At 47.2% G+C, this 26427-nt stretch overlaps 1 protein-coding gene across 1 annotated transcript in view; it reads left to right on the forward strand.

The window, feature by feature from the left end:
- The first annotated feature begins 816 nt into the window (after window positions 1–816).
- The window catches only part of COL2A1 (collagen type II alpha 1 chain), a 112687-nt gene continuing 87076 nt past the window's right edge, over window positions 817–26427 (forward strand). The window contains exons 1-10 of the mRNA XM_056867231.1: window positions 817–938; window positions 5344–5553; window positions 8114–8130; window positions 9286–9318; window positions 9434–9466; window positions 9569–9622; window positions 11224–11316; window positions 15074–15151; window positions 19237–19281; window positions 19396–19449. Of these exons, the coding sequence (XP_056723209.1) occupies window positions 845–938; window positions 5344–5553; window positions 8114–8130; window positions 9286–9318; window positions 9434–9466; window positions 9569–9622; window positions 11224–11316; window positions 15074–15151; window positions 19237–19281; window positions 19396–19449 (711 nt within the window). The 5' untranslated portion in view covers window positions 817–844. The remainder of the gene's footprint in view (window positions 939–5343; window positions 5554–8113; window positions 8131–9285; window positions 9319–9433; window positions 9467–9568; window positions 9623–11223; window positions 11317–15073; window positions 15152–19236; window positions 19282–19395; window positions 19450–26427) is intronic.

The following is a 26427-nucleotide window of genomic DNA, read 5'->3' on the forward strand; positions in this document are numbered from 1 at the left end:
GCGGGATCCTTCTCTCCAACCGGCCGGTGAGCTTCCCGGCCTCTTTCGAAGGGAAAGCCTCCCTGGAGAGGGGAGGGGGCTGTGGCTCAGCGGTCGAGCATCTGCTCGGCGTGCAGAAGGTCCCAGGTTCAATCCCCAGCATCTCCTGTTAAAGGGACTAGGCGAGTAGGTGATGGGAAAGACCCCTGCCGGAGACCCTGGAGAGCCGCTGCCGGTCTGAGTAGACAATACTGACTTGGATGGACCAAAGGGTCTGAGTCAGTATAAGGCAGCTTCATGTGCTCAAGTGTGTTCAAGCCCCCGCTTGCAGCCGGAGGAGAGGGGACCTCTTCTCGCGACGGGGCGGGTGGGACGGAGGGCTTTCCCTTTGCAGCCTGCCGGCCGTCGAGGTGCCTTGGTGGGAGGGGTGCGGGGAGAGGGAGTGCCAGGCTCCGAAGCCCCCCCCCCCTGCATCCCATAAGCAAACACGCCTCCCTCCGGTCCGCCCGCCGCCCGCCTGGGCTGGAGGGCCGGGGCTCCGGATCGGAGGCGGGGAGGGGTCTCTAACGTCGGGGGCTCGGGTTACAGCGCCGCTGGGGGGCAGGGAGGACGGGGGCCCGGGCATATACGCCGGCGGCGAGGAGGCGGAGGGGACCAGAGAGCCGCCGCCGCCCCAGCAGACGGCAGGGGACTTTGCCTGCTTTGGGATCCTCCTGGTTCCGCAGACGAGAGCGAGGGGAGAGTCGGCTGCATGAAGGCTCGGTAGCCACTGGGGAACACTACCACCGTCGCCTCCTCCTCCTCCTCCTCCCTCTCCCTCGCCTGCCTCCGCCGCGCAAAGTCCCTGCATGTCTAACATTTAGACATGTTCAGCTTCGTGGATTCAAGGACTCTTGTGCTCCTGGCAGCTACTCAGGTCGTCTTATTAGCAGTGGTCCAGGGTCAGGATGCGGACATACGTGAGTTGTGCCTTTTCGCCTTCCTGGAAGCAAGTCTTGGGGGGTGGGGAGAGACGATTAAGTGAGGGGTCCCCGAGTCTAGATCGATCGTTTTTGGAGCGCTTTTAGGGTTTGCGGACTTGGATCCGGGAAGGGGCCTGTCCGATTTCCCCGGCTGCCCTTTACCTAATAGGGCACTTCCACACGTGCAAAATAATGCGCTTCCAATCCACCTTGCCGTTGCACACAGTAAAATCCAGGTTGAAAGTGCATTGAAAGTGGATTGAAAGCGCATTGTTCGGCAAGTGGGAAAGTGCCCCAAATCTTCAGTTCGCCAGAGCCTTCGCTTCCCCTATAAAGCCGCTCATTGTCCTAAGGGAGGACTCCTTTCTATTCATTGCAATGAGAGGACTCACATCAGTCCGCAATGCTGGTTTATCCTTCTTTGCTCCTTGGGCCTGTTGGGAGTCTGGGGAGGTGGGGAGGAGTTGGTTTAAAGCGGTGTAGGCTTCCAGAGGCTCAACCTCCAAAAGCAGGTTCTGAAATCAGCCCCAAACGAAGGATGAAAAATCCACGCGCCGGCTTCTTGCAGAGGCAGGGAAAGAGTTAAACGGAGTGGGGTGGGGTGGGGGGTCTCAAAGAGGGGATCCAGACAAAGGAGAACATTCCTAGACAGACAAGCAAGACTCTTTTGAAAGTTTCCTTTTTTTGCTTTTTACAAAGAAAGATCTTTGTGCACCAAATCCAGCCTCCCCCTTCTCTCTCCCCCCCCCCATTCAGCCAGGGATGTAAGGTGCAGGAAAGAGATCGCAGGGAATTTGATAGCTAACAGATCTTTCTTTTCTTTTCTTTTCTTTTCTTGTTTTTTTTTTTTTTTGTCATTGAAGGAGCAGAAGGGAATTTTTTCCCCCAATTGAAGAGGCCACCTGAAGGGGGGGCAAAACATTCCAGAGGCCCATCAGTTCGTTTGTTGTGCTCTCTCTTCACCCCCAATGCATGCGCACAATATGTGCGCACGTACACAAGCATAAATTTAAACTAAGGAGGGTTCCCTCCCCCCTCCAAATCGGGAGGTGGATAAATTCATTTCTCCTATGCTGGTGTCATTTCTTTTCATATTATCAAATGGATTTTTCCGCATAGAGGCAGTCTGTTCTCTCCCCTCTACAAGCTTTTCTTGTCTGGGATATTATTCAGGGATGGAAGATGGAAACTTTATTAGGTAGTAAGAACTTCTCTCTCTCTCTTTCTCTCTCTCTCTCTCTTTTCACGTGTTCGGGCAGGTCTCCTATTGCCTGAATTCCATCCATGCTTCCATATGCCCCAGACTGTAAATCAATTGCAAAGAATAGAGCTTAAAGGGGGGGGGGAGAGAGAAAAAGCCTTGCTTTTATCTAGATCACAGACCACGCAAGCAGCTCGAAATCCCAGAAAAAAGCAAGTTGAGTCCCTTGCTCTACTGTGCAACAAGTATCTGCGATCGAGCTTGCTAAGTTAGCAGCAGAAAGTGGTCTTGTACTCAGCCTGATCTGAGATGGCTTCGAGAGGGCCGCCCTCTCCTTCCAGCGCCTATTCATGGACAGGTGCCTTTCTCCCTGAATATTTGTTGGACGATTGGTGACTGTGGTTTGCTCTACATTCCTAACCTTATAGTGCAGTCCTAAGCAGAGTTACGCCCTTCTCAACCTGTTGACTTCAGCAGACTTAGAAAGGTGTAACTCTGCTTAGAATCACACTGTTAGAGACCCATTTGGCCCTACGCTATATAGTTATTTTGGCTGACTTTCTGCATCTTTGCTGCGCGGCAAAGACGTGGAATCTCTAGGATGCTTTAAAGCAGAGTTTCCCAAACTTTTTGAGTCATGGAGAACTTTTCAGGAGAGAAATTAATCACGGAGCACTAATTTTCACCTAGCACCTATGTACTGAACCGAATGACAGTAGTATTTTTCTTTCCAATCTCTTCATGGAGCACTAGGAGATGTTTCGCGGAGCACAGTTTGGGAACCTCTGCTTTAAAGTATGAGCTGTGGCTCAGTGGTAGAGCCTCTGCTTTGCATGCAGAAGGTCCCAGGTTCATTCCCTGGCACCTCCAGTTTAAGGGACTAGGCAAGTAGGTGATGAGAAAGACCTCTGCCTGAGACCCTGGAGAGCCACTGCTGGTCAGAGTAGACAACACTGACTTTGATGGACCAAGGGTCTGATTCAGTATAAGGCAGCTTCATGTGTAGCATCTGTTGAGCTAAAAAGTGTGACAAGGAGTATATGCATGTGTGTAAAATAAATAGGGAGTGTGTGTATTCTCTGCTTTGGATGATTTTAACCTTAGTGTGGGGGAATCTCATCTTTTTTATAACTCCCACCCCCCTTCAAAGCATTCTCCCAGGTCAGAGAGCGAGCTCCGTTCCCTTCTCTATGAACGTTTGTTTGCACTTGGCAGCAATGGCTTCCAGATGCTGAAAGGCTGCCCATATTTATTTAAACGAGTCCCTCGCAGAGCCATGTGAATCGCGCTCTGTGTGCGCTCGAGAAAAGGCCCATTCATTCCTGGATGGGTCCCTTGGGCTCCTGCAGGCTCCCCTGCTCCTTGCACAATAGCCCCCCTGTCATCTCTCTGCCACTCTCCAGCCTTCACTGGGATGTTTAAAACATGCCAAAAGGGCACATTTTTAATGGGTTTCTCCTGACCCCCTTCTCCGTCGAGAATCCTTTCCTATTTAGCTGTCCTAATGGGTATAACAGCCGTCAGCTCTTCTGATTGCAGCACCAAAGTCTCCTCTTGCCCTGCTTCCAACTCTCCATCTCCCTCTCCACTGCAAGAAATTTCACGGATCTGACATCTGTTGGGGCTTTCTGCTGCTTTTCGTGATGATAAAAACAGCGTTCCCCCGTCTTTATGTGCCTGGAGTCAGCTAGAGTCGTCATTCTTTGTTAGGCACAAGTTTCGTTCTGCCGTGGGCTAGGGAGGCCACTCAGATAAAGGTCCCCGGTTACTCCCAGGTTGGCTGTTGTTATTGTTGGGTCAAGATTGCAAACTGAACAAACAATGTGGCCCGGAATGGTCTCAGGAGGTCAAGAAATGGCCTAAGGGCTTGAACTTTGAGGGGATGTGGGGGATGAGGATGCTAGCAGGGCCTCTGGTTTTGGCCAAGTGGTGTGAAACAAGCATGAAAGTAGAAGCAGCTTGTGAATGGGGTCCTCCTCCAGGAATGGGGTCCTCCTCCAAGTTGACCGTATGGAAAAGTTTGGCCGAGCAGTTTGCTTGCAGCGTTTTGAGTCTCCTTCGAGCTTCAGCCAGTTTTGAACTCTCGCTTTGGTGGACGACTGAGCTTCAGATAAGCTGGAATGAAGACCGGGATGCAGACTTGGGCCTATGTTTCCCAGAGGCCCTCACTGAAAAATGGCATCCTCTGCTCCAGACAGGATGGTACTCAAGGCTGCATTCAGTGAACTTCTTTGATGGAGAGGGATTTGAACGGGGATCAGCCACACCAAACTCAATTGTTGCCTCAGCTTTACCTCACAGGTTTGGTTGAGAGGCTTATGTGTGGGTTATATAGTTTCCCCTACCCTCATCCTTAGAGACCTGGTGGGAAGGACATGGAAAGCAGCCTTTCAGATTTCTACAGTTTATTTAATGCCACCTCTCTGGGAAACTGCTCGAGACGGCTTGCAAAACAAAACAAAACATTAACAGATATTAATTAAAATCCAGTTTTTAAACCCCAGTCCAACAAAAAAAAGAGCCCCGTGGCGCAGAGTGGTAAGCTGCAGTACTGCAGTCCAAGCTCTGCTCACGACCTGAGTTCAATCCCAACGGAAGTTGGTTTCAGGTCGCTGGCTCAAGGTTGACTCAGCCTTCCATCCTTCCCAGGTCGGTAAAATGAGGTCCCGGCTTGCTGGGGGTAAAGGGAAGATGACTGGGGAAGGCACTGGCAAACCACCCTGTAGAGTGCAAAGTCTGCCTAGGAAAAGTCGGGATGTGACGTCACCCCATGGGTCAGGAATGACTCAGTGCTTGCGCAGGGGACCTTTACCTTTTTATCAATATAAAAATGCAGACCGTACCAAGAGACCACTGACAACTTAAGTTTCCCTTCATCTGGCACCCCCATTTGAACTCTCAAAGCATTTCAAAATGGCGGCAGAGAGACAATGAAGGGGGGGAGGGAATGCAGTTCACCAAAGGCATTTTGAGTCTCCTTGTTGGTGATAATATGCCGAAAACATCGCCTTATACTTTGAAGGAGATGGAGACGAGATCTGGTGGGGAACGGAGGAGGTCACGTTTGCGCTCGCGGTAGAGGAACGCGGTAACCAATGCTGATGTCACGACCCTGTTTCTTTCTCTCCTCCCTCCTTCTCCTGGTTTTCGCCTCTCTTGTCCACCCCCCTACTCCCCTCTTTCCTTCCCCTTCTGGCACAGATGAGGCAGGCAGCTGTGTACAGGATGGGCAGAGGTATAGTGATAAAGATGTGTGGAAACCCGAGCCCTGCCAGATCTGTGTTTGCGACACTGGGACTATCCTCTGCGACGATATACTTTGCGAAGAACTGAAAGACTGTGCCAGCCCCGAGATACCCTTCGGAGAATGTTGCCCCATCTGCCCAACTGACCGGCCCGCCACCAGCGATCGTAATTTATTTATTTCCGTTCCATATAAATAAATTACTCGAGGGATCAGAGCGAAAAGGAATGCGGGGTTGAGCCATGGATGCGAATCCGGGGGCATCCATGGGAAGGCTACTGCTGGGAAAGGCTACTTCTGATTAATCCAGCTCGGGGGGTCGGGGAGCTTCTTTGCTTAAAGGGTGCAGAAAAATCTGAAATAACTGGTTCGTTCGAGCTGCGGCCCTCACTAAGGAAAGATCCACTTGTCTGTGTCTTGAGACGAAAGTCTAAATGAGTTTGTTGCTAACAAGACCGTCAAAAGGGCTAGGTCGCTAAAATGCTGACTACCCTGGCTGATCGCATGGTGTTAGTTGTCTGTGGCCTGAAAGAAGTCAAAAATAAGAACAAATTGTTTATCAGTTTATAAAAGCCTCCCTGGCTGGTTGGTCGCCTGGGGGCTGTTTTTACTCACCCTAGGTGATCAGGTGAAGGAGGGACTATTTACAAGTTTGGTCTAAGACCTTCTGGCAAATTACCAAACTGCCAGGCACCACAAGGCAATACTGAATCAGGTTTTTCTGTATCCCACTGGGCATTACTGTACTTTATCTGCTTTTTAAAGCGCTGAGGAAATGAGAAGACCGCTTCACTGAGCTAAATATATGTTAGTGTGATTCCTCTTCCCCCCCCGCACAATGTTTAACTATCATTTAAGGGGCAGAAATTACAGGGTGGTCTTCATAGGGACAGCCCTGAGACAGAAGAGATCCAATTATATTATTGTCACATGGCAAAACCTCTTCCTTTATGGAATCTTTTAAGCACTAGCTGTCCCAGCTTAAACACATTAGGGGAAAATAAAGCTCTGTTGAAATCAGCGGGATTTTGAGCAAACCTACAAGGTGTCCAGGATTGCAGTCAGAGGTTGCAATCCACGGAAAATGATGACAGTAATAGAAGGTAGTAATAGTAGTAATGAATATGGTGTTTTTAAGCATTCAGCGTGCCTCCTGTAGTCACTAAAAGTGCACCTAAATCCCATTGAAACCAATTGAATTTATGCAAATAGCCCATCCTTTAAACTAGTTAATGTCATTGTGACTGAAGCACAGCTAATTTTTTTTTTTTGGGATTATGTCCCGTGTGCCATCTTTAGCTGTTTCTATTGATAGTTCCGGTCAAGGTGTATGGCACAAAAAAAGGTATAGGCTTTGAGCCCAGTCCCAGGGAGGAGGGGTTGAATAAAGGACCATCTCATTGGAATCGTCTGCTTGGGAAAGATGTAGCGGAAGGAATGTTTGGCGCTCTTTCCTTTTCAGGGCCCTCTGATACTGCTGCCTGGAGGCTCTCTGGGCTTATTAGAATATGGCCAACAGGCCAAGATTTAACCTGGGGACAAGAGAGCACTTTCTGGGGCCAGTTTTTTTGTACCTGAGTTATTGGAGATGGTTCATAATCCTTACCTCTCCGAGGGCTTGCCCAGAAGGCATGCTTTGTAAAAAAAAAAAAAAAGTTGTAATGCTCATGCTAAAGGTGCAAGGAAAAAATTTAAACCTCCTTTCAGATTTAAAAAAAAAATTGCTTTAAAATTAGCTTTAGCCCAGGAGACACACTAAAATTAGAAGTGGCCTTCTTTAACCCTTTTGCCCATGCTGGTTGCCATAGGGGCTCCTTTAAACCCCCCCCCAAATACCTGACACTGTAAAGCTGCCAGTGTGAGCAAAGGGTTGAGACTCCCCAAAGTCAACTGTGCCTTTTCTCAGCAAATTGTTATTTTGCAGTTGTGCTGAATGTGGCTATTAACCTCTGTGTTGTGTCTCTCTCTTAATGCTTTGGTTTTTTAATGTATGCTGCTGTTTATTCTGCACGCAGTTACAGCCCTCGATCCTAACCATGCTTGCTCGGTAAAGTCCAGTTGCTACCAATGGGGGAAGTACAAAGTAAATTAGCTTAAATTTGCAACTCAAGTCCTGCTTAAGTCAATGGGGACTTGATGTGTTGTTCTCCTGTGTAAGGTTATTGAGAAGTAAGTAAGCTTTGTTGAGTTCTCTAGGATTTGCTCCTGAATCTGCATGTATAGGATTACAGCCTTTGGTGTTTGCACCTTCATGCAGAATCACAAATTTGCACGGTTCTTTCAGCTGCTTTGATAAAAAAAACCTCAGCTGTTAATTCTTGCAAGGCAAAGTGGAACTGAGCCACACCAGAGTTTTTAGCCTTGCCCTGCATGTGCTGGCCCTGCAGAGTTGTAGCCTGGCTCTGGGGATTCCGGTTGTCCCTCTCTGCTTTCCCCCCTGGTGTCATTTTGCATGGGGCGTCACACTTCAGGTGTACAAATCCTGTACAAATCGTTTCGCTGGGGCGGTGTCATCTCTAACACAGAAAGGAAATCTTAGCGGTCAGGTTTATAAAAGTAAAGCTCTCCCCACCCCCGACACTCCCATCCTTGTCTTCCTGTTCCCATATCTTGTGGTTGCATCTTGTGTGAGCGGATGCAGGGATCGGTATATATTGAAATGCTTATGTGATTTACTGAAACATGGTTCTGATGCTTTCTTTTCTTTCCCCCCTTTGTTCTTAACAGGGCAACCTGGCCCCAAGGTGAGGCAACTGAATCCTATTCACAGTCACCATTTTTATCCTACGCCCCCCCCCCCCCCATGCCAGTTTTATTACTGGCTCCTGGGGGTTCAATCCAATGACTCCCTTCTGCTAAACTGGATCCAATAACTCTTCTGCTAAGTTATCTTCCTGAAATGGGGAATGACTTTTTACGGTGCTTTTTCTGTCCCCCCCTCCCAAAAGTGCCACACTCAGTAACAGTGAGTCCCACCACACACATAAAAAGGCCTGGCTTTTTCTGATGGAGGAAGGCTTCCCCTGATGGAGAAAAGACTTTGTTGGGAGGAAGTCTTTCTCAGCTGGAGGACAATTTGGCGGAAGGAAGTCATACGATCCAACCCCTGTTCTTTTAACAATGTTCTGCAGAGGTGAAAAAGAGGAATAGTGCTTAGCTTTATGTAGGATCTAACCCCCTGTGCAGATTTAAATAATGAAGAATGGTTACCTCTGTGTTGTGGGCAAAACACCTCTGCTTGTGTCTTGCCTGGAAAAACCCCTTCCTGGTGGATGGGATCGCCATGAGAGGATTGTGACTAACTGACATGTACTCCTGTGCTGTGGAAAGCTTTACCTGCTGATACCTGCAAATCAAGATATAAAGGTCCAAGAACAAGCTAGGCTATTTTTTTTGCTGGTCATTTGGCAACCTCATTGACTCCGTTCTACACGCACTAATTTGGCGTATCGTTCCTATGCTTACGTTGGGCCCGATTCCTTGCGAAAAGCAGGAGTAAATCTGCAGAAGCCAGTGAACCCACCGCATAAAAATGGCTCTAAGGAATCACAGCAGAATCAAGCTGTCTGGCGGTCCTGCCAATGCGAACGGTATCCTCCTCACCTGACCCAGCAAAAAAAGGCCAAAACATTGGGTTCACTGAAGACCGATGAATACTTCCATTGATTTCAGTGAGACTATTCATGGTTTGGGTGAAGCTTCTGCATACCTGCCTTGCAACATCGGGACTGAATGCTTTCTACTCCGTATAAATATACAGACCCCAAAGGTGTTTAAGCAGAGGTCCTAAATAGAGGTTGTCATTGTGTTAGGGTGAGATGTATAAGACACTGCATTAATTGTGCATGTGTACGGATTTGCTGGCTTAAACAACGAAGTGTGTTCTTTGCGTTTTGCAGGGACAAAAAGGGGAACCCGGCGATATTAAAGATGTAAGTCTGACATTTTCTGTATGCCTCTCCCTCAACTCTTGAAGCCAGCGGTTCAAAGTGTGTGTCCAACTAACCTCGGTAATCTGTTTTTTCCCTCCTTCTCTCTCTTGACCAGGTTGTAGGACCAAGAGGACCCCCTGGACCACAGGTAGGGACATCTGGTACATTGCTTAAATATTTGGGAGGGTGGATATGAAAAAAATCTTCACAAACATTTAATTGAACTTATCTCTGTCCTTGTCTGTTTCAGGGACCTTCAGGTGAACAAGGTCCAAGGGGAGAACGCGGAGACAAAGGGGAAAAGGTAAGATCAGCCATTCACACGCCCACGGGGGAAGCTTTTGAAAGTGCCTGGACAGCATTCACCTGTCTTAGCTTTGGTCTGTTTGAAAATACCAGACTTGCCCTCTCCTCTAGGCAGGTCTCTCTAGCTGATTCACACATACATGCAGAGAATTCATGATAAAGGTATTATATTAGTCACAAGAAGTTCAGAAGGGGGAATTAAATAATTTAGGAGGGTTTAAGGAGAGTACTTATAGATGGCTTTTGGAACTTTGGCCATTATTACTCAGCAGCAAGTATGAAAAGGCACAAGCCTGTAGGACTTCTATGATTCAGTAACAAAACTGAATTTTGACTGCCAATCCTACGCAGAGCTACCTAGTGAAATCAGCGGGCTTAGGCTGAAGTGACTCTGCGTAGGATTGCACTCTTCAGCGGCAATATTCTGTATGTCGAAACAGACGGTGTGCGAGATTTATGCCTATTTAAGATTAAATCATATTGCTGTGCAGACAAACAAGCAAGTCTGCAGAAGTTCCGTGGCCGCAGACGGTTTTCTGACCAGCTTGCCTGACCACACTTAGCGGTGAAAGTGAATTGTAGGACAATAAGGTCTTGAAAGGGGGAGGGGGGGAGACATTCAATTCACGATCTACAAAGTGCTTTTCTGCCTTATCGCCTGGAGGTATTTGCTCACCACAGGTGACCAGGTGAGCGGATATTGACAAATCTGTTGGGTGTTTTAACATGGCATGAGAGGCTGTGCTGTCATCTCAGGCCAATAATCCATTCTATGTTCTGATGGTGTTTTCTCCTTAGCGGGACATTCCCATAGAGGAAGTGGGCCTCGATTTACGTGCTTGTAGCACCTGAAGCGCTGCTCCCTTCATTTGGATGCCCTTTTGCACATCACATTATTGGTACAGGGGATCATGTTTCCTACTACAGTACCTGCTGCCCAATCCCAGCCTTGTTTCCTGGAATACCTGAATGTACGTACCAGTACATCGACTACTGGCTATTACATCTGCTTAGCATCATCTAATATGATGGTGTACCCATGTAGCCAGTGATTCTTCCCCAAGCATTTCTCTGTGTTAATGTAACTGTCCTTGGTTTGAGCCCGTGTGATGTAGCGGTTAAGAGCGGTAGACTCTGATCTGGAGAACGAGGTTTGATTCCCCACTCCTCCACAAGAGCAATGGACTCTAATCTGGGGGAACCGGTTTGGTTTTCCCCCTCCTCCACATGAAACCTGCTGGGTGCCTTTGGGCTAGTCATCGTTATCTCCAAACTCTCTTAGTCCCACCTACTTCACAAGATGTCTGTTGTGGGGAGAGGAGGGGAATGAGATTGTAAGCCAGTTTGATTCTCCTTAAAAGGGAGAGAAAGTCAGCATATAAAAATCAACTCTCCTTCTCCCTCTTCTTTGTTAATACTCATGTCAAATTAGTAAGGAAGAATTTATGATAGATTAAAATATGCTTAGTCATTAAATATACGGATCTGAGCAGCATGACTCCCCCCCCCTCCCCGAATTTTTCCAGTGTAATGTGAGGACAGAGGATGCGTTCCCCGACCTGACTTTTGGGGAACATTTCCCTTCCTTGTTTTCTGCAGGGTGTTCCTGGCCCACGTGGCAGAGATGGCGAACCTGGTACACCTGGCAATCCCGGCCCTCCTGGACCCCCGGGTCCCCCTGGCCTTGGTGGAGTGAGTATCCTCTCCTTGCTGTCCTGCCCCCTCGGGTTTCGACATGCCAGGACGTGTGGTCACCGAAAGAGATTAAAAGAGTCCTTTCACTGTACGGTCGGTTAGCCATTCCTGGTGTCCTAACTAAGCAAAAGCCTTCGGTTTAATTCAGTTTTTCAGCACATAGCCCATGTGACCAAAAAAAAAAAAAAGTCCAATACTCAGAAATACTCAGAATGAAAATAGGGTCGCAATGTTTTTTAATTGGCTGGAATTCCTTTGCAATTTGTAAATTTTTGCTGTGTCAGAGAGGTGGTTTTCAAACTTTGTTCGGGGAAACCTTGAGCGAGCTTCCTCAGAAATGTAATACAGTTACAACGAAAAATTTGGTAACGGTAAAATTTGGTAAAAAGTTGGTACACATCCTCTGCTTACTCATCACTACCAATCTTAGCCTGTATTGCGTGTGTTCGTGGACACATTTTTGGCTCATTCCGGGGAAGACTGATGCCCAGAAGAGCTGCCAGTGGCCCATAAGATCTTGATGCCTTATTATCCCAGAAATCCTCTGTAATACATGGGGCGAAAATGCATGGTCGCTTTAGCCTCCTTTATTCCCTGTTTCAGCCAGGATTCAGCCAGGATCGAACGCACGTTCGGTGAAACGCATGTGTTCGATCCTGGCTGAATCCTGGCTGAAACAGGGAATAAAGGAGGCTAAAGCGACCATGTGTCTTCGCCCTATTAGAGGCTCTTTGGAAGATATGTTGAAGTGGGAAGGTTCCCTCAGGGCAGAAAGTTTTAAAACCCCTCCGTTAAAGAGCAAATTACAATCCCTTCTGGGGGGTACAAATTTGGGCCACACGAATCCAGCATAGATTAGGGCACATGTAAACTATGGGCACTTGCTGGGTGACCTTGGGCCAGTCACGCACTCTCAACCTCGATCCTGGAAAGTATTTGGATGGGAGACCTCCAAGGAATACCAGGGACGTGACATTGGAGGCAGGCAATGGCAAGCCACCTCCGAATGTCTCTTGGCTTGAAAACCCCACCTGGGCTCACCATAAGTCAGTTGTGACTTGATGGCAAAAAAAAGGCCAACTGATTTCAGAAGGTTTAAGTGTGCCTGTCTCTGGGCTGCACTGAGGGCCAAACTACAAGATACATTTTTAACGCTTTCCACATGAGCGGCGGACTCCAATCTGGTGAACCGGGTTGGTTTCCCCACTCCTCCACATGAAGCCAGCTGGGTGACCTTGGGCTAGTCACAGTTCTCTCCGAACTCTAGCCTCACCTATCTCACAAGGTGTCTGTTGTGGGGGGAGGAAGGGAAGGAGATAGTAAGCTGGCTTGATTCTCCTTAAAAGGTAGAGAAAGTTGGCATATAAAAACCAGCTCTTCTTCTTCCTCTTCCTTTTAGCCGCCCAGAAGCCCCAGTGAGGAATCCCCACTGGGACCATTTTGGCTTGGAAAAATGGTTGAAGAGGGAGAGCCCCTCTTCAGCAGTCCCGAGCTGAATCAGGCCCCCATAAGCTTTAAAAATGACATTCCGCAGAGCTGCTTTGGGGCTGTGAGGAAGTGAGTTTGGTCCAGGGTACCTGATTGGGGTACCTGGGCCCAACTCGCTAAAAATGGTATTGCGTAGTTTGCCCCTCAGGCTACGAAACAGTAAAGGAAATTTGTAATGCGCATCGATTTCAGTTTAAGTTTAGGTAGTCCAATCTTAGGTAATTTAGTCCTGGTGAACTTTGCTTGCACTAATAGTATAAAGCCTGCCACAGCCAGATGTAGACTTTCCTTAACAACATCTGAAGCAGTAACGTACAGCTGAGGCTCTAAGTGAATAATGGAAGCCTCATTCGTGGAGATGTTGAGGACTAGTTGTGGGTCACAAGGACAATGTTGTGTGAGCTGAGCATGTGAGGTAGCTTTTTTCTGACCATTGGTCTACCAATCTCAGCATTGTCTACTCTGGCTGGCAGCAGCTTTCCAAGGTAGATTTTGGAACAATCAAATCATCTGCAAGTCCAGACAAAGATACACAATCCATTGGTGAGTTTCCTGAACAACACTTTTTAGAGTTACTGACATAACTGAATTTCTACTCTTTGACCCTTTGTATCTTACCCAGGACTAAAACTATTAGCAGTTCATATACAATATCAAGCATATAAAGGAATAATTAGGAGCCCCATGGTGCAGAGTGGTAAGCTGCAGTACTGCAGTCCAAGCTCTGCTCACAACCTGAGTTCGATCCCAACGGAAGTCGGTTTCAGGTCGCCGGCTCAAGGTTGACTCAGCCTTTCATCCTTCCGAGGTCAGTAAAATGAGTACCCAGCTTGCTGGGGGTAAAGGGAAGACAGCTGGGGAAGGCACTGGCAAACCACCCCGTAAACAAAGTCTGTCTCGTAAACGTCGGGATGTGACGTCACCCCATGGGTCAGGAATGACCCTGTGCTTGCACAGGGGACCTTTACCTTTTAAAGGAATAATTAAGTAGAAGATTATTCCCATTGTCTGCTTGCAGCTATTGGACATGTTGTTCCACAAAAGAATATATTAAGATCATATCCCTTTAATAGAGACTGCTTTGAGGTTACAGACGACTCCTCGTATACTTTTTTATCCCTAATAAATATTAGAATTGCTACTCCACATAGGGATATGCCTTGAAAAAAGTGTACAGTATCTGCCCTTGGCTGTTGTCTAACCATCCTTTTGGTGGCTACAAAGGGGCCGTTGAAATACATCAAGGAATAACTAACCCACAGTTGATATAATGGACCCCTGTGCATAAGTGTGTTCAGTTGTTTCTGGGCAGCATTAAACCTTCCTGTTCACCTCTAATTGTGTGCAAGCGCTCTAGAGAGCCAGCGCGGTGTAGTGGTTAAGAGCGGTGGACTCTAATCTGGAGAACTGGGTCTGATTCCCCACTCCTCCATATGAGCGGTGGACTCCATATGAGCAGGTTAGTTTCCCCACTCCTCCACATGAAGCCAGCTGGTGACCTTGGGCTAGTCATGGTCCTCTCCGAACTCTCTCAGCCTTTCCTACGTCACAAGTTGCCTGTTGGGAGAGGAAAGGAAGGAGATTGTAAGCCGGTTTGATTCTCCTTAAAAGGTAGAGAAATTCGGCATATACAAACCAACGCCTCTTCTTCTTCATCATCTTTTTGGGGAGCCAGGTCTGTTTCGACAGCGTCCATTTTTAAACCACACTTCTTAATTATTCCAAGTGTCCTTTAGATTCACTGATGTACCTGAGTGTTACAGACACCCTGTCTCCAGGTGTTATGAATCACTCTTTGTTTTCCTAAGAAGTGGTTTGAAGGCCTGTGTTCTCTTTTTCTGTCTTAGATTGATTTCTATCATTGTAGACCTCCCCCCTCATCGTCTGTGGCAAGCGTTGAAACAAAGTCGTTGAGCCAGGGGGTCCCTGCAAATGCTTGCTTGGAAATCCTTAATTTTTTTTTCCCTCCAGGTGAAAATCATTCCCACCAATATTACCCCCATAAATATTTTCCCTGAGGCATAAACCCCAAGGAATGTGAAAATGTGAAAAGAGAATCAACTTGCCCTAATTTGTGATGTGTTTAGGGTTGCCCATCAGATACTAAGGCAAACTCTTGAGCTTTCGAAAAGCCTTCTCATGTTCCCTATTGAACAAATGTTCTCCATTTTATCACCTTGCATTCCTCATCCCATTGAAATGGCTTTGCCGAGATTTGACTGGGCGTTTTTTTGTGTGTGTGTGCGTGTGTGCTTCCTCTTTGTAGAACTTTGCTGCTCAGATGGCAGGAGGATTTGACGAGAAAGCTGGTGGTGCTCAAATGGGAGTCATGCAAGGACCGATGGTAAGGAATCAGAGAGTTTCTAAGCCCTTTGAAGGCATATCTGTTCTACAAAGGTATTATCAGTTTTATGTTATCATGGATGGCTTATTGGGGAAAAAATCCTGAGAACTATAGTTTTAATGGTGCTGAGAAGTCTGTGTTCCAGATCTGTAGTTTTATTCATGTAACTGCTGTTCCCCGTGTTTCCTAGTGACTATAATAGCCCCAGGATTGTGACAGGCAAGGAGGTAGGGAGTGCAGTTCTTCCAGAATGCCTCTGACTTTGGGCACTTCATGCATAGTGTAAATAGCAGATTTCCTAGGGGAGCAGATACTTGGCTAATCTTGGCAAATGCCAACCTTGGCACTCTCTGGGGTTGACACTTCCTGAGAAGAGGGAGTGACTATTTAACCAGTGTAAGTCTGTGCTGTTAGTATACCTTGAGTATGTCTAATACCTCCGGCACTGAAACGTGCTTGGCAAAATGGTGCACTTTGTAAAAATACTGAGATATTAGCAAACCTTATGGTCCTTGTAGGCATCAATGAAAGTTGTGATGGTTCCGCCATCTTGAAAATGGCCAAAATGGACATGGCCACAATACTTAGGACACGTACTGGGAAGTAAGTCCTATTTAACTTGTTGGCATTTACTCCTAAATATACATATAGATATACAGGATTGATGGCATTTGACCTCATTTAGATAGCCCTAAATGTTGAAGGGCAAGAGTACTTTTATTCTCTACTACCGGTATGCATTCGGATATGCTGAACTGAAAAAAGAGGCACCATTTTAATAGAGCCAAAAAGGAAAAAGTTGAAAAAAGCCGAATCTTTCCAGGGCTCGGGGGGACGGGACTATTTTTTAAGGTAGAGGCACTAAATTTTCAGTAGAGCCCCGGAAAGATTCACTATAGGGTAACATGGAGCTGTTCCCTTTAAAAGTTATAGGAAATGGCTCCTATATTAGTTCATGGGAAAACTTTTCATGGCTTGGGGGGGTATTTTTTAATTTGCAGCTATGCTATGCTGCAAATTTGGCGCCTCTTCTTACAAGACCCAGTCTTCACCAAACTTGGGGGTTCCTGTAAGGAGAGTCACTTGTAGCTAAGCTAAAAATTTGGTGGCTCTACCTTAACCATCCCCCCACCCCCCCGAGTCCCACGAAGATTTCCCATAGGGTTTAATGGGCCCAATTTTTTTTTGAAAAAGCTGGGGGAAAAAACATATTGGTTTGGGGAGATTTGTTTTTTTCCGGATTTTCCGAAAATTTTCGTGCCTGTTAAACCCAAATGCGAAAAATACCAATCTACCCCCAGTATGTAAAGTCCATGGCTCATGTCCATTATTAAGAGCTTAATCAGCCCACAGAATCTCTTTTGATGTTTGTGTTTTGGATTGTACCATTATATTCCCTCACATAAAACACGGTCTACACTTACAAAACAAACATGTGGCAGGGAAGATCTAGCCTAGAACTTTCTCACTGGCAGATGTAGGAAGTATTTTATGAAGGGGGAGCATTCAAACCTTTGATCCTCCCTCCTACAGCGTGAGATGGCCCAGCAACAGATACACCACTTGGTTCTTCTGTTCAGAGACTAGTTTAGACCAGAACAGTTTCTGCAATGGCACGTGAAAAGAAAATACATGTGTTTCTCTGGGACGCTTCCTGCACGTATAAGGTTTACACTTGATATTTTCCTGTGCAGGAAACAAAGGTATACCCTGTCTGTACTATTGTGTGAAGAATCACAGGTGTCTGTTTGTGCATAATTACATGCAACTGGATGATCGTTGCGTAGGAGAATATCATATATGAAGTGGCGCTCCCCAGAGCAGAACTAGAAACACACAGTGTGGTGCAGTGCTTGAAGTTTTGGACTAGGATCTGGGGAACTCCGTTTTGAATCCCCATTCGGCCATGGAAGCTTGCTGGGTGACCTTGGGCTTGTCATATACTCTCAGCCTAGCCTTCCTTCCCAGGATAAAATGTAGTGAGGATAAAATGGCGGAGAAGAGAACAAGGCAAGCTGCTTTGGGTCCCCACTGGGGAGAAAGGTGGGATATAAATAAAATAAATAAATAGACGATCCAAATGAATCTGAACACCATTTTTCAGACATGACGTTACAACAGAACACAATAATTCCAGAGGGGTCGCTGTGTTAGCCTGTTGCAGCAAAATTGCACAGGAGTCTGGTGGCACCATAAAGAGTAACAAAATTTATTTCAGCATAAGCTTTGGTGAGTCAGAGCTCACTGGATGAGGACGTGAGCACCGACTCGAGAAAGCCCATGCTGAAATAGACGTTGTTCGTCTTTAAGGCGCTATCAGACTTGAGTCCGTTTTTAAACAGAAGTGTTTTTCATGTAAAGGAGCATTCTAGCCCTTGCTGGTGTTTATTCATGTTACAAACTGAATATACCGGTAGTAGGAACCCCTTCAAGCCTCACATGAGAAAACATCCTTAGACACACCCAGGTTTTGCAACTGATAGTCAGCTAGCACAGTCCTGCTGAAGCCAGTAGGGTTTGAGTTCTGTCTATATATCATCCAAGAAAAGAGAAAACCACATTAGAAATTATCTGGGGCCACTGGTTGTCTTCTGAGGAGTTGATGGTAGCCCTCATCATGCGTTACATTTCTTGTGCTCCTATCCTACGTGCCAGGGAAACGCACTAGAGCCGTGTTGGCGAACCTATGGCACGCATGCCAAGTCCGGCATGCCGAGCCCTCTCTGTGGGCACGCGCGGGGGCGGCGGGGGCTTTGAAGCGGAGCGCGGAGCCCTTCAAAGCCGCCCCCCCTTCCCTGCACTCCCCGCGGCCCCCCTCCTTGCCAAGCTGGGAGGAAACCTCAGTATTCAGGTTACATTGCCGTGTTGGCACTTTGCGATAAATAAGTGGGTTTTGGGTTGCAGTTTGGGCCCTCGGCCTCTAAAAGGTTCGCCATCACTGCACTAGAGCGATCGCCTCAGTATGCGCAGTCAGCATTTTGTCTGGAATGGGCAGTGTGCATATTTTGCATGGGCAGTGTGCATATTTTGCGCTCAAACCTGTGGAAATCTAGTTTTTGAGGTCATGCACACTGAAGCTGCAAAATCCAAGTGTTTTCTTTTTTAGACAAAAATGGCAGTTGTACATACTGAGGAGGTTGTGTATAGTGCGTTCTCTTGGTACACACAGTTAGCATGAGAAACACAGCACCGGACAAAGGCTATGAACTCCCTGGCCTGGATATCTCTCTTTCAGTAGCTCCAGGGAAGGTGGAAGAGAACCTACATCAGCTGGTGTCTCTCAGGCCCTTCATAGTTCCCTCAAGAGCTGATGGCATCAGCTCCCTGGCCTGGGCCTCTAAAAACTGGTACTGGAACGAGGCCGAGGTGCTCCTTTTCTTATTAACCAGACTGCCTCAGTCGCTTATCAGCATGGCTTTCCTAGTGCCCAAGCTTCAGCCAACCGCATCTCATAAATAAGGTTTTTTCCTTTACGTTTAGCATTTGTTGGTTTTGCATTTCAAGATTGCCCCAGCGGTTCAAGCGGGCCGCTCAACATGAAATAGGGAATTAAAAATGGCCCCGGGGGACTTTATACTCCTTGCCAGAGCATCCTGAACCGTGGGCCAAAATAGTCGAAATAGATGATTATAGAGAGGGAAGTAACAGAGAGATTTGTTTTAAGGGGGCCGGGTCTCTGTTACTTTTGGATCGAGGGCTGAAGTAGGCCAAAACAAAACAAAACAGCAGCTACTGTTCTCGAAGATCCCACAAGGCTTCCAGCAGGAAATTTCTACTCTCTAGCCATTCTTGGCAAGCTGTAAATGAAATTCAGGCTTTGTAAACATGGATCGCTTCCAAGAGAAAGTGAGCACACGTGTGGTTTTTTTTTGCCTCCAAGTGACTTCTATAAATACAAATAGTCCTGGATGGTGCATTGAAGGGTGGGGGGAGAGAAAGAATGGAAGGAGCTGTTTCAGAGCAACTGCCACAAAATTACGTCTACTCTGGTTCTTTATACCTTTGCAGTTGGGACCAAAGGTCCCACTTGTGCCAGATTAGTTTTTGGTTTTTAACAATGTTTTTTTTTAAATTTCCAAATATAGGGACCTATGGGACCACGAGGCCCTCCGGGACCCTCAGGATCTCCTGTAAGTACCCACACCTTTGAGCCTAGTTGGATGGTCTCTCATGTTTGAAACAAAGGGAAGTGTCACCCGTTACTGAGGTAAGCACTGAGGAGTCCTTTTGTGGTCTTCTTTCAGGGCCCTCAAGGATTTCAAGGCAGCCCTGGTGAACCTGGAGAACCTGGCGCTAGTGTGAGTATGTGGGAAGGGAGGATGCCTTTGCAAAAGACCTGGTGTGTACACTGTGGCACAATTGACACATTCATGTACTCCTCCTTTCCACTGCCAAGCGTGCCTATCGATCTCCCACAGGTCTCTTGCCTTCTGCAAACCTCAAATTCAGTGGATAACTGGCAAAGGGAAGCTACGGGATACTCTTGCCTGTGGTTTGGCTGACTGAAAGCTACCCTTGTCTGAGACTTAATTGTCCCTGGGGTTCCTTTTCTGATAGACTGCATGAAAACTTAACTTGACATCTGGACTGCCAACTAGTTAACTCCTTGGCCGTAATTTTACATATATACCAGTTGATTCCTAATTTGTGACACGTATTCAAACCCCAAAAGGTGTGTTTACTGGCATGGCAATGGAAGAAGCTGGAACAACTGTAGCCCATGTGGTATAATATCAACAGGGCTATTTCCACTTCCTATTTGTTTGGTCCAGCTTCCCCTTCCTCCTCCTACCCACCTTCAGCCCGCCCCACCTCCACACAGATCCAGCATAAGAACATAAGAAAGGCCATGCTGGATCAGACCCAGGCCCATCACGTCCAGCAGTCTGTTCACACAAGTGGCCAACCAGGTGCCTCTAGGAAGCCCACAAGCAAGACGACTGCAGCAGCACCATCCTGCCTGTGTTCCACCGCACCCAAAATAATAGGCATGCTCCTCTGATACTAGAGAGAATAGGTATGCAGCATGACTAGTATCCATTTTTACTAGTAGCCATGGATAGCCCTCTCCTCCATGAAAATGTCCACTCCCCTCTTAAAGCCTTCCAAGTTGGTAGCCACCATCACCACCCCCTGGGGCAGGGAGTTCCACAATTTAACTATGCGTTATGTGAAGAAACACTTCCTTTTATAAGTTTTGAATTTGTCACCCTCCAGCTTCAGCAGATGACCCTGTGTTCTAGTATTATGTGAGAGGGAGAAAAGCTTCTCCCTGTCCACTCTCCATACCATGCATAATTTTATAGCCATTGACTACAAGTCCTTATGGCTGACTGGTTAGCCATTATTTATTCATTTGGAACATTTTTGTACTACTTCTCAGGGAACCTGTTCAGGGAGGCTTATAGAAAGAAACACGACAAATCTTTGATACTCATTGCATTAAAAAACAAAACAAAAATACAGCCAGAGTATAAAACATAAGGCATGGAGCAGCTTAAAATGTGTTGTAAACATTTCTCAAGCTGAAAGCAAAACTATAGAACAATGTTAATAACAATCCATCAACCCTGTCATTAAATGTCTTGGTAAACAGACGTGTTTCAGCCTGGCACCTAAAAGAGAGTAGGGTAGGCAGCAGATGGGATTGAAGGGGCGGGCATTGCACAGTAAAGGAGGCCACTGCTGAGATAGCGCCGTCTCTGGTTGCCACCCACCTCACCTTTGCAGGAGGGCATCCAGAAGAGGGCTTGTGAGGAAGAACGTAGCTGGCAGTCTAGACAGTATAGGAGGAGGTGGCCCTTCAAGTACTCTGGCCCCAAGCCATGTAGGGCGGCCCTTGTAGGAAAGAACCACCCCTTTGAATTGTGCCCCCGAAACAGATAGAAATGGAGCCCAGAAACATTACAATTTAAAACTGGAAGTGCCAGTAAAGATTAGGACTGCTGGTAGGGCAGCGGAAGAAAAAACGAGCTGGAAAACTGCCATTGCGTTGATGGCATGGTGTCATTTCCAGTGACATGATACTGTCGGTGTGGCATCCCTTCCAGGTTCACCCTGGAAATGACATCACAGCTTCTTTGTTACAACTGGAGCAGATGTGGATGGAATTGCATGGCTTGGCGGTAGATCTGGGGTCCCCGACATGGTGCTTGTGGGTACCACGGTGCCCGCCACCTGCTTTCAGAAAGTGGGTGGGGCTAGGTGGGGCTTTTGCCCAGTAGGGATCCTGATTGGCTGTGCAAATAAAAAGTCATCCTGTTATACAGAGCTTCTTCGTGAACTGTTGAAGAGTCACTGTCTTTATATGTAACTTCTGTCTCCGACATAATGTGGTTGGCTTTGCTTCCTGTTGCAGCCATTTTGTCATTGTGCCCACAACCCTGGCTGAGAACTCCAAAGGTGCCCACAGGCTCAAAAGGTTTGGGGAGCCCTACTGCAGATGATGGGTTGTGTGGTGCGTTCAAGGTAGTAGCTGGATTGTGACCAGCGGGTTTATGTATCCATCACAGAAGCGCACTGCGAGGCACTCCAAGTGAATTTCCTGTGCGGACTGGTCCACGCTAGGGTTGCCAGGTCCCCCCTCTCCTCCGGCGGGAGGCTATTCTGCTAATATCAGGAATGTGCGTGCACGGGTGTGCACCAACGCACAAGTGTCACTTCCGGTTTAGAACCGGAACTGCCGCCTCACAAGGGGCCTTATGCCTCTTAAAAGTGGCCCTTTACCACTCAAACTAAACGTTTGAGTGATATCTAAGAGTTTGAGTGATATAAGGTCCTCGCGAGGCAGCACTTCCAGTTGTAAACCGGAAGTGACGTGCGCACGGTATGTACATGCACGTGCACTTTGCCTGCCGACCCGCAGGTGGTCGGTGGGCAGAGGGGTAAATTGCCGGGGGTTTGCCCGCCACCATCCGGAAGCTGGCAACCCTAGTCCAGGCCCAGGTTTATGTTGTGATGGAAGTTGTTGGGCCTGGTAGAATTGTTCAGTGGGCCTTCTTCGCATGGATCCTTATGGTGAAGAAGTTGTTGATCTGCTTCAGATGCAGGAGAAGTGCTTGGGTTTGGGAGATGAGAGAAAGTGTTGCTCAAACAGCGCGTTCCTGAGCCTGAAGGTTGAAAGCCCTTAGGAGGCCAGGAAGGTGCCGCAGCGGCGTTTGGGCCCCCCGCGCCGGTGTCCGTGCAACTTACACTAGCGTTAGTGACCCAAATGCTGGCAGGAAGGCCCAGACGCTGGGCGCCGGCCGCTGCCATGGCAGCGCCATCCTGGGATGCTGCCATAAAAGCCCGTGTTCCGGCATCCCGGAAGGCGTTCCCAGGGTGTTCTGGCGCTGGGCTGGGGGAGGAGTCACCTTTAGGCGGCCTCCAAAGTCCTTTCAGTAGGGTTTCCAGGTCCCTGTTCTTCTCCAGTGGGAGGCTTTTGCGTGTAAATGTGTGTGTGCGCACGCCGATGCATGTGCATCACTTCCGGTTTAGAACCAGAAGTGCCGCCTCGCAAGGGGCCTTATATCTGATAGTTTGAGTGGTAAAGCAGCCCTTTACCACTCAAACTAAGATGTATAAGGCCCCTCACGAGGCGGAACGTCCGGTTCTAAACCGGAAGTGACACGTGCGGTATGCACGCGTGCATGCACATTTGCCCGCTGACCCTCAAGTATTCAATTGCCAGGGGTTTGCCCACCACCAGCGGGCACCTGGCAACCCTACCTTTTTGGCCGGGAATGCCCCTTTTTTATTTTGGCGAGATACGCCACCTTTTTAGATGGCGCGTCTCCCGTGCAACCCTAAGAAGGGTTACCCAGATTTTTCACGCCATGAGGAGGTTTGGGGGGGGGCGCTGCCCCCTATGACCGGTGCAGGAATTCCTCTCAGGAATGCACTGTAAGTCAACTATGAATAGGTTGGCTCCAGAAATGGGTAGTGCAACGGCTGCAGCAACAAGTAGCACATTAGTATAATTTTTAATGAAATAGCAATGTGTGTGTAGACCAATGGAATGTACAAAAAAGTTTCACATGATCTGATTGAATTTTGAAATTAGTATCCGAAGAAACACCTTGTGCTATATCTTGCACAAGTGGAAAAGATTGAGGGGGATACAGTTTCTTTAACTGAATGTCAGCAGACAGCAAGGAGTAATTTTAACACTTGTGTTTGCGCAAGGACTGTTGCAGACTGTGGAATCCAACCTATTGTGAGGTGCCATGGGAGTAGACATAGCAATGTTGTTGCATTATCATGGACCACATTCCTAATGGCTTATAGTCCATCTTTGTGTGGAGTGTTGGTGTGTAGCAGATCTTCATTCATTGTTGCTGGTGTGTTGTTTTCTGGGAGATTATCAGTGGACTGTTTATTGAGGAAACCTGTGGTATCTTGTAATGTACTTTTTATTTGCATCTGAAAATACTTTCAGAATAGCCAGGTCTTTGAGGAAGTAGACATGGGGTGAAAACGCATGGTCGCTTTAGCCTCCTTTATTCCCTGTTTCAGCCAGGATTCAGCCAGGATCGAATGCACATTCAGTGAAATGCATGCGTTCGATCCTGGCTGAATCCTGGCTGAAACAGAATAAAGGAGGCTAAAGCGACCATGCGTTTTTGTCCATGATGTTTAACATAGGACTGCTGCTAAAATGGCAGGCCCGTGTTGTATTCTTTCAATTCAGTCTCACAGAAGTAGACTTTCCTGTGGTGTGACATTACATTAAGCTTTTCTACTGTCATGTCACATCACTGATACAGGCTGATGTGTGTTTGAGGGGAAAAGTACACCAAGAAGTCTGTTTATATATTACACGATAGAACTTGACACAAGGTTGCCATTTTCAGCAGCAACCCCGAGTTGAATATATTGTTTACTTCAACCCTTACTCCACTGAATAAAAGTATTTCCAATTTAACAAGCCGTTATGAGATGGCAGGTGAAGCTAAGAATGGTTTTAGATGGAAATTTCCCCCTTGTGAATGTTGCTAATGCAGAATAGAAAGCTTTTAAATGAAACACTTGAATTTACATATATATTTGGCCATTCTGAAAGTAGGAAAATTTGTGTGATAACTTGGTTTTAAACGGATTTGTATAGTGTCACTTAACCAGCCTGTTTGGAATCGGAATAAAGGCATATTAATAGAAATTTCAAAAATAAAAACCCCCTAAAAATGGTTGTTTAAAGTTTTAAAGATTACACTTAAGATCAGTCTGAGACCCCAATTAACAGTAGCTTTAATGCAAAGTGCCTAAGCACTGGAATGAATCCATTGCAAAGACTTGAATGAGTCTGTAACGCAGATCTAGCAAATCTAGATTATTAGGAATGAATTTCTTTTAGACCTATTCTGTTGCCATGCCGTGTATCCGACTTTCTAAAATCTGTCTGGGAAGAAGTTAGAGAAGTAAAATAGGTTCTCATCACTGGACAAATTTCTGCTGATGGGCGGAGTTATGGTTTCAGGTTCTTGTTGGCTCCCTAGCCTGGCAGTTGATAGATGTAGAAAACTCATGATCAACTCTCGCAGCATGCTCAAGAGAGCGTGGAGAAGAGAGGTTCATCATGCAAAAATATCTCAGTGGTGACTTAATCCCATTTAAGTATAAACATGAGTTTCGGTCCTCCTAAAAGATCCAGAGTGGGGGGGGGGGGCTGTAAACACAAAGAGAAATGTACATCAGTAGATGAGATGATTTGAATTCAGTTGCTCCCTTAAAAGCAAGGATATGTCAGGAGAGAGCAAATCCCACCCCCAGAGCTGTGAAGGGGGAAAAGCATACAGGGAATATTGCAGTTCACCTAGTTTCATAATATCGATGAGGGGCCATAGTGCCAAACCCTCCTGTCAATTCAGAAGGTCCTTTTAACCAGAGGAGAGGGGGAGTCTGTAAAAAGAGCTCCTGGGGTCCTCCTCAGCCCGGTTGACGTAGTCATCTTCCAGCTGTCCATATAGCTTCACTGTACTCCATGCCAGAGCTGCCCAGTGTTACACACAACCCATCAGTAACCTGCTGGGCTCCTTACCAAAGTTCATGCCAGAACATTGCCCTGTGTCCATATTCCCAATCAATAACGGATATTAGAGTCGCTGGTCTTTTATGCGTGGCTGTTTCACTCGTCTTCACCCCTCCGACGACTTCGGGTCTTTGTGTTGATTAGGCAGGCCGTTTCTGACCATTGGAGGTCGCCTCGCGCTCCCCCTGCCTTTCCCCGCGTTTTGCCCGCATTTTCAAATTTGAAATAAAACAGGTCTCTGAAAACGCGGGCAAAATGCGGGGAAAGGCAGGGGGAGAGCGAGGCAACCTCCAATGGTCAGAAACGGCCTGCCTAATCAACACAAAGACCCGAAGTCGACAAAGGGGTGACGGCGAGCGAAACAGCCATGCATAAAAGACCCCTGTTTCACCCATGGGTATGCATTGCAAGGGTATTAAAATAGCTTTTCTTTTGCCACCCTAATTATGAGTATAATAGATCATATTTGTCAGTTCAGCAGGTCCTTTTAACCAGTGAGGAGAGGGGCAGCATGTAAAAAGAGCCCCTGGGGTCCTCCTCTGCCCAGTAGCCTAGATTGAGGGGCCGTGTAGTACCTCTCTGTGAAGTTTTCATCCAGTTTTCTCTGTTCTCCTGCCGACATTTGCTGCCCTCGAGAGCCGTACATGAGCTGTTCGCTGGTGTATTGGCAGTTTACGTATGGTGGGTCCCATCTCCACCCCATGCAGTCAATGCCAACACGATGACATAACAAAATAAATAAATACTAGGCTGATTTCCTCTTGGTGTGGAAGGACAGGCTTTGAGAAAGCGAGTACATGAATGTATAAAAGAGGGAAATGGCAGCTGTGAAAAACCAGCATGACTTGGGGAGTTCATGTTTAGGAAAGGGAATGAACCCAGAGTCTACAGGTAAAAAATTCAAGCCTCTAGACCTTGTCCGTTTCATTGCGACTCACAGTCCACTAGGAAATAAGTCATAACCAGTGGGTTGAGAGCCAGCGTGGTGTAGTGGTTTGGAGCAGTGGACTCTGATCTGGAGAACCGGGTTTGATTCCCCACTCCTACACGTGAAGCCAGCTGGGTGACCTTGGGGTAGTCACAGCTCTTGTAGCCCCACCTACCCCACAGGGTATCTGTTGTGGGGAGGGGAGGGGAAGGCGATTGTAAGCCGGTTTGATTCTTCCTTAAGTAGTAGAGAAAGTTGGCATATAAAACCCAACTCTTCTTCTTCTTGTTACTGGAATTTACTGTCCTAAAATACCTTGCTTGGCACTCATCGAGTATTTTT

The sequence above is a fragment of the Euleptes europaea genome, chromosome 1 (assembly GCF_029931775.1).
Source record: "Euleptes europaea isolate rEulEur1 chromosome 1, rEulEur1.hap1, whole genome shotgun sequence".
NCBI classification, from domain to species: Eukaryota; Metazoa; Chordata; class Lepidosauria; order Squamata; family Sphaerodactylidae; genus Euleptes; species Euleptes europaea.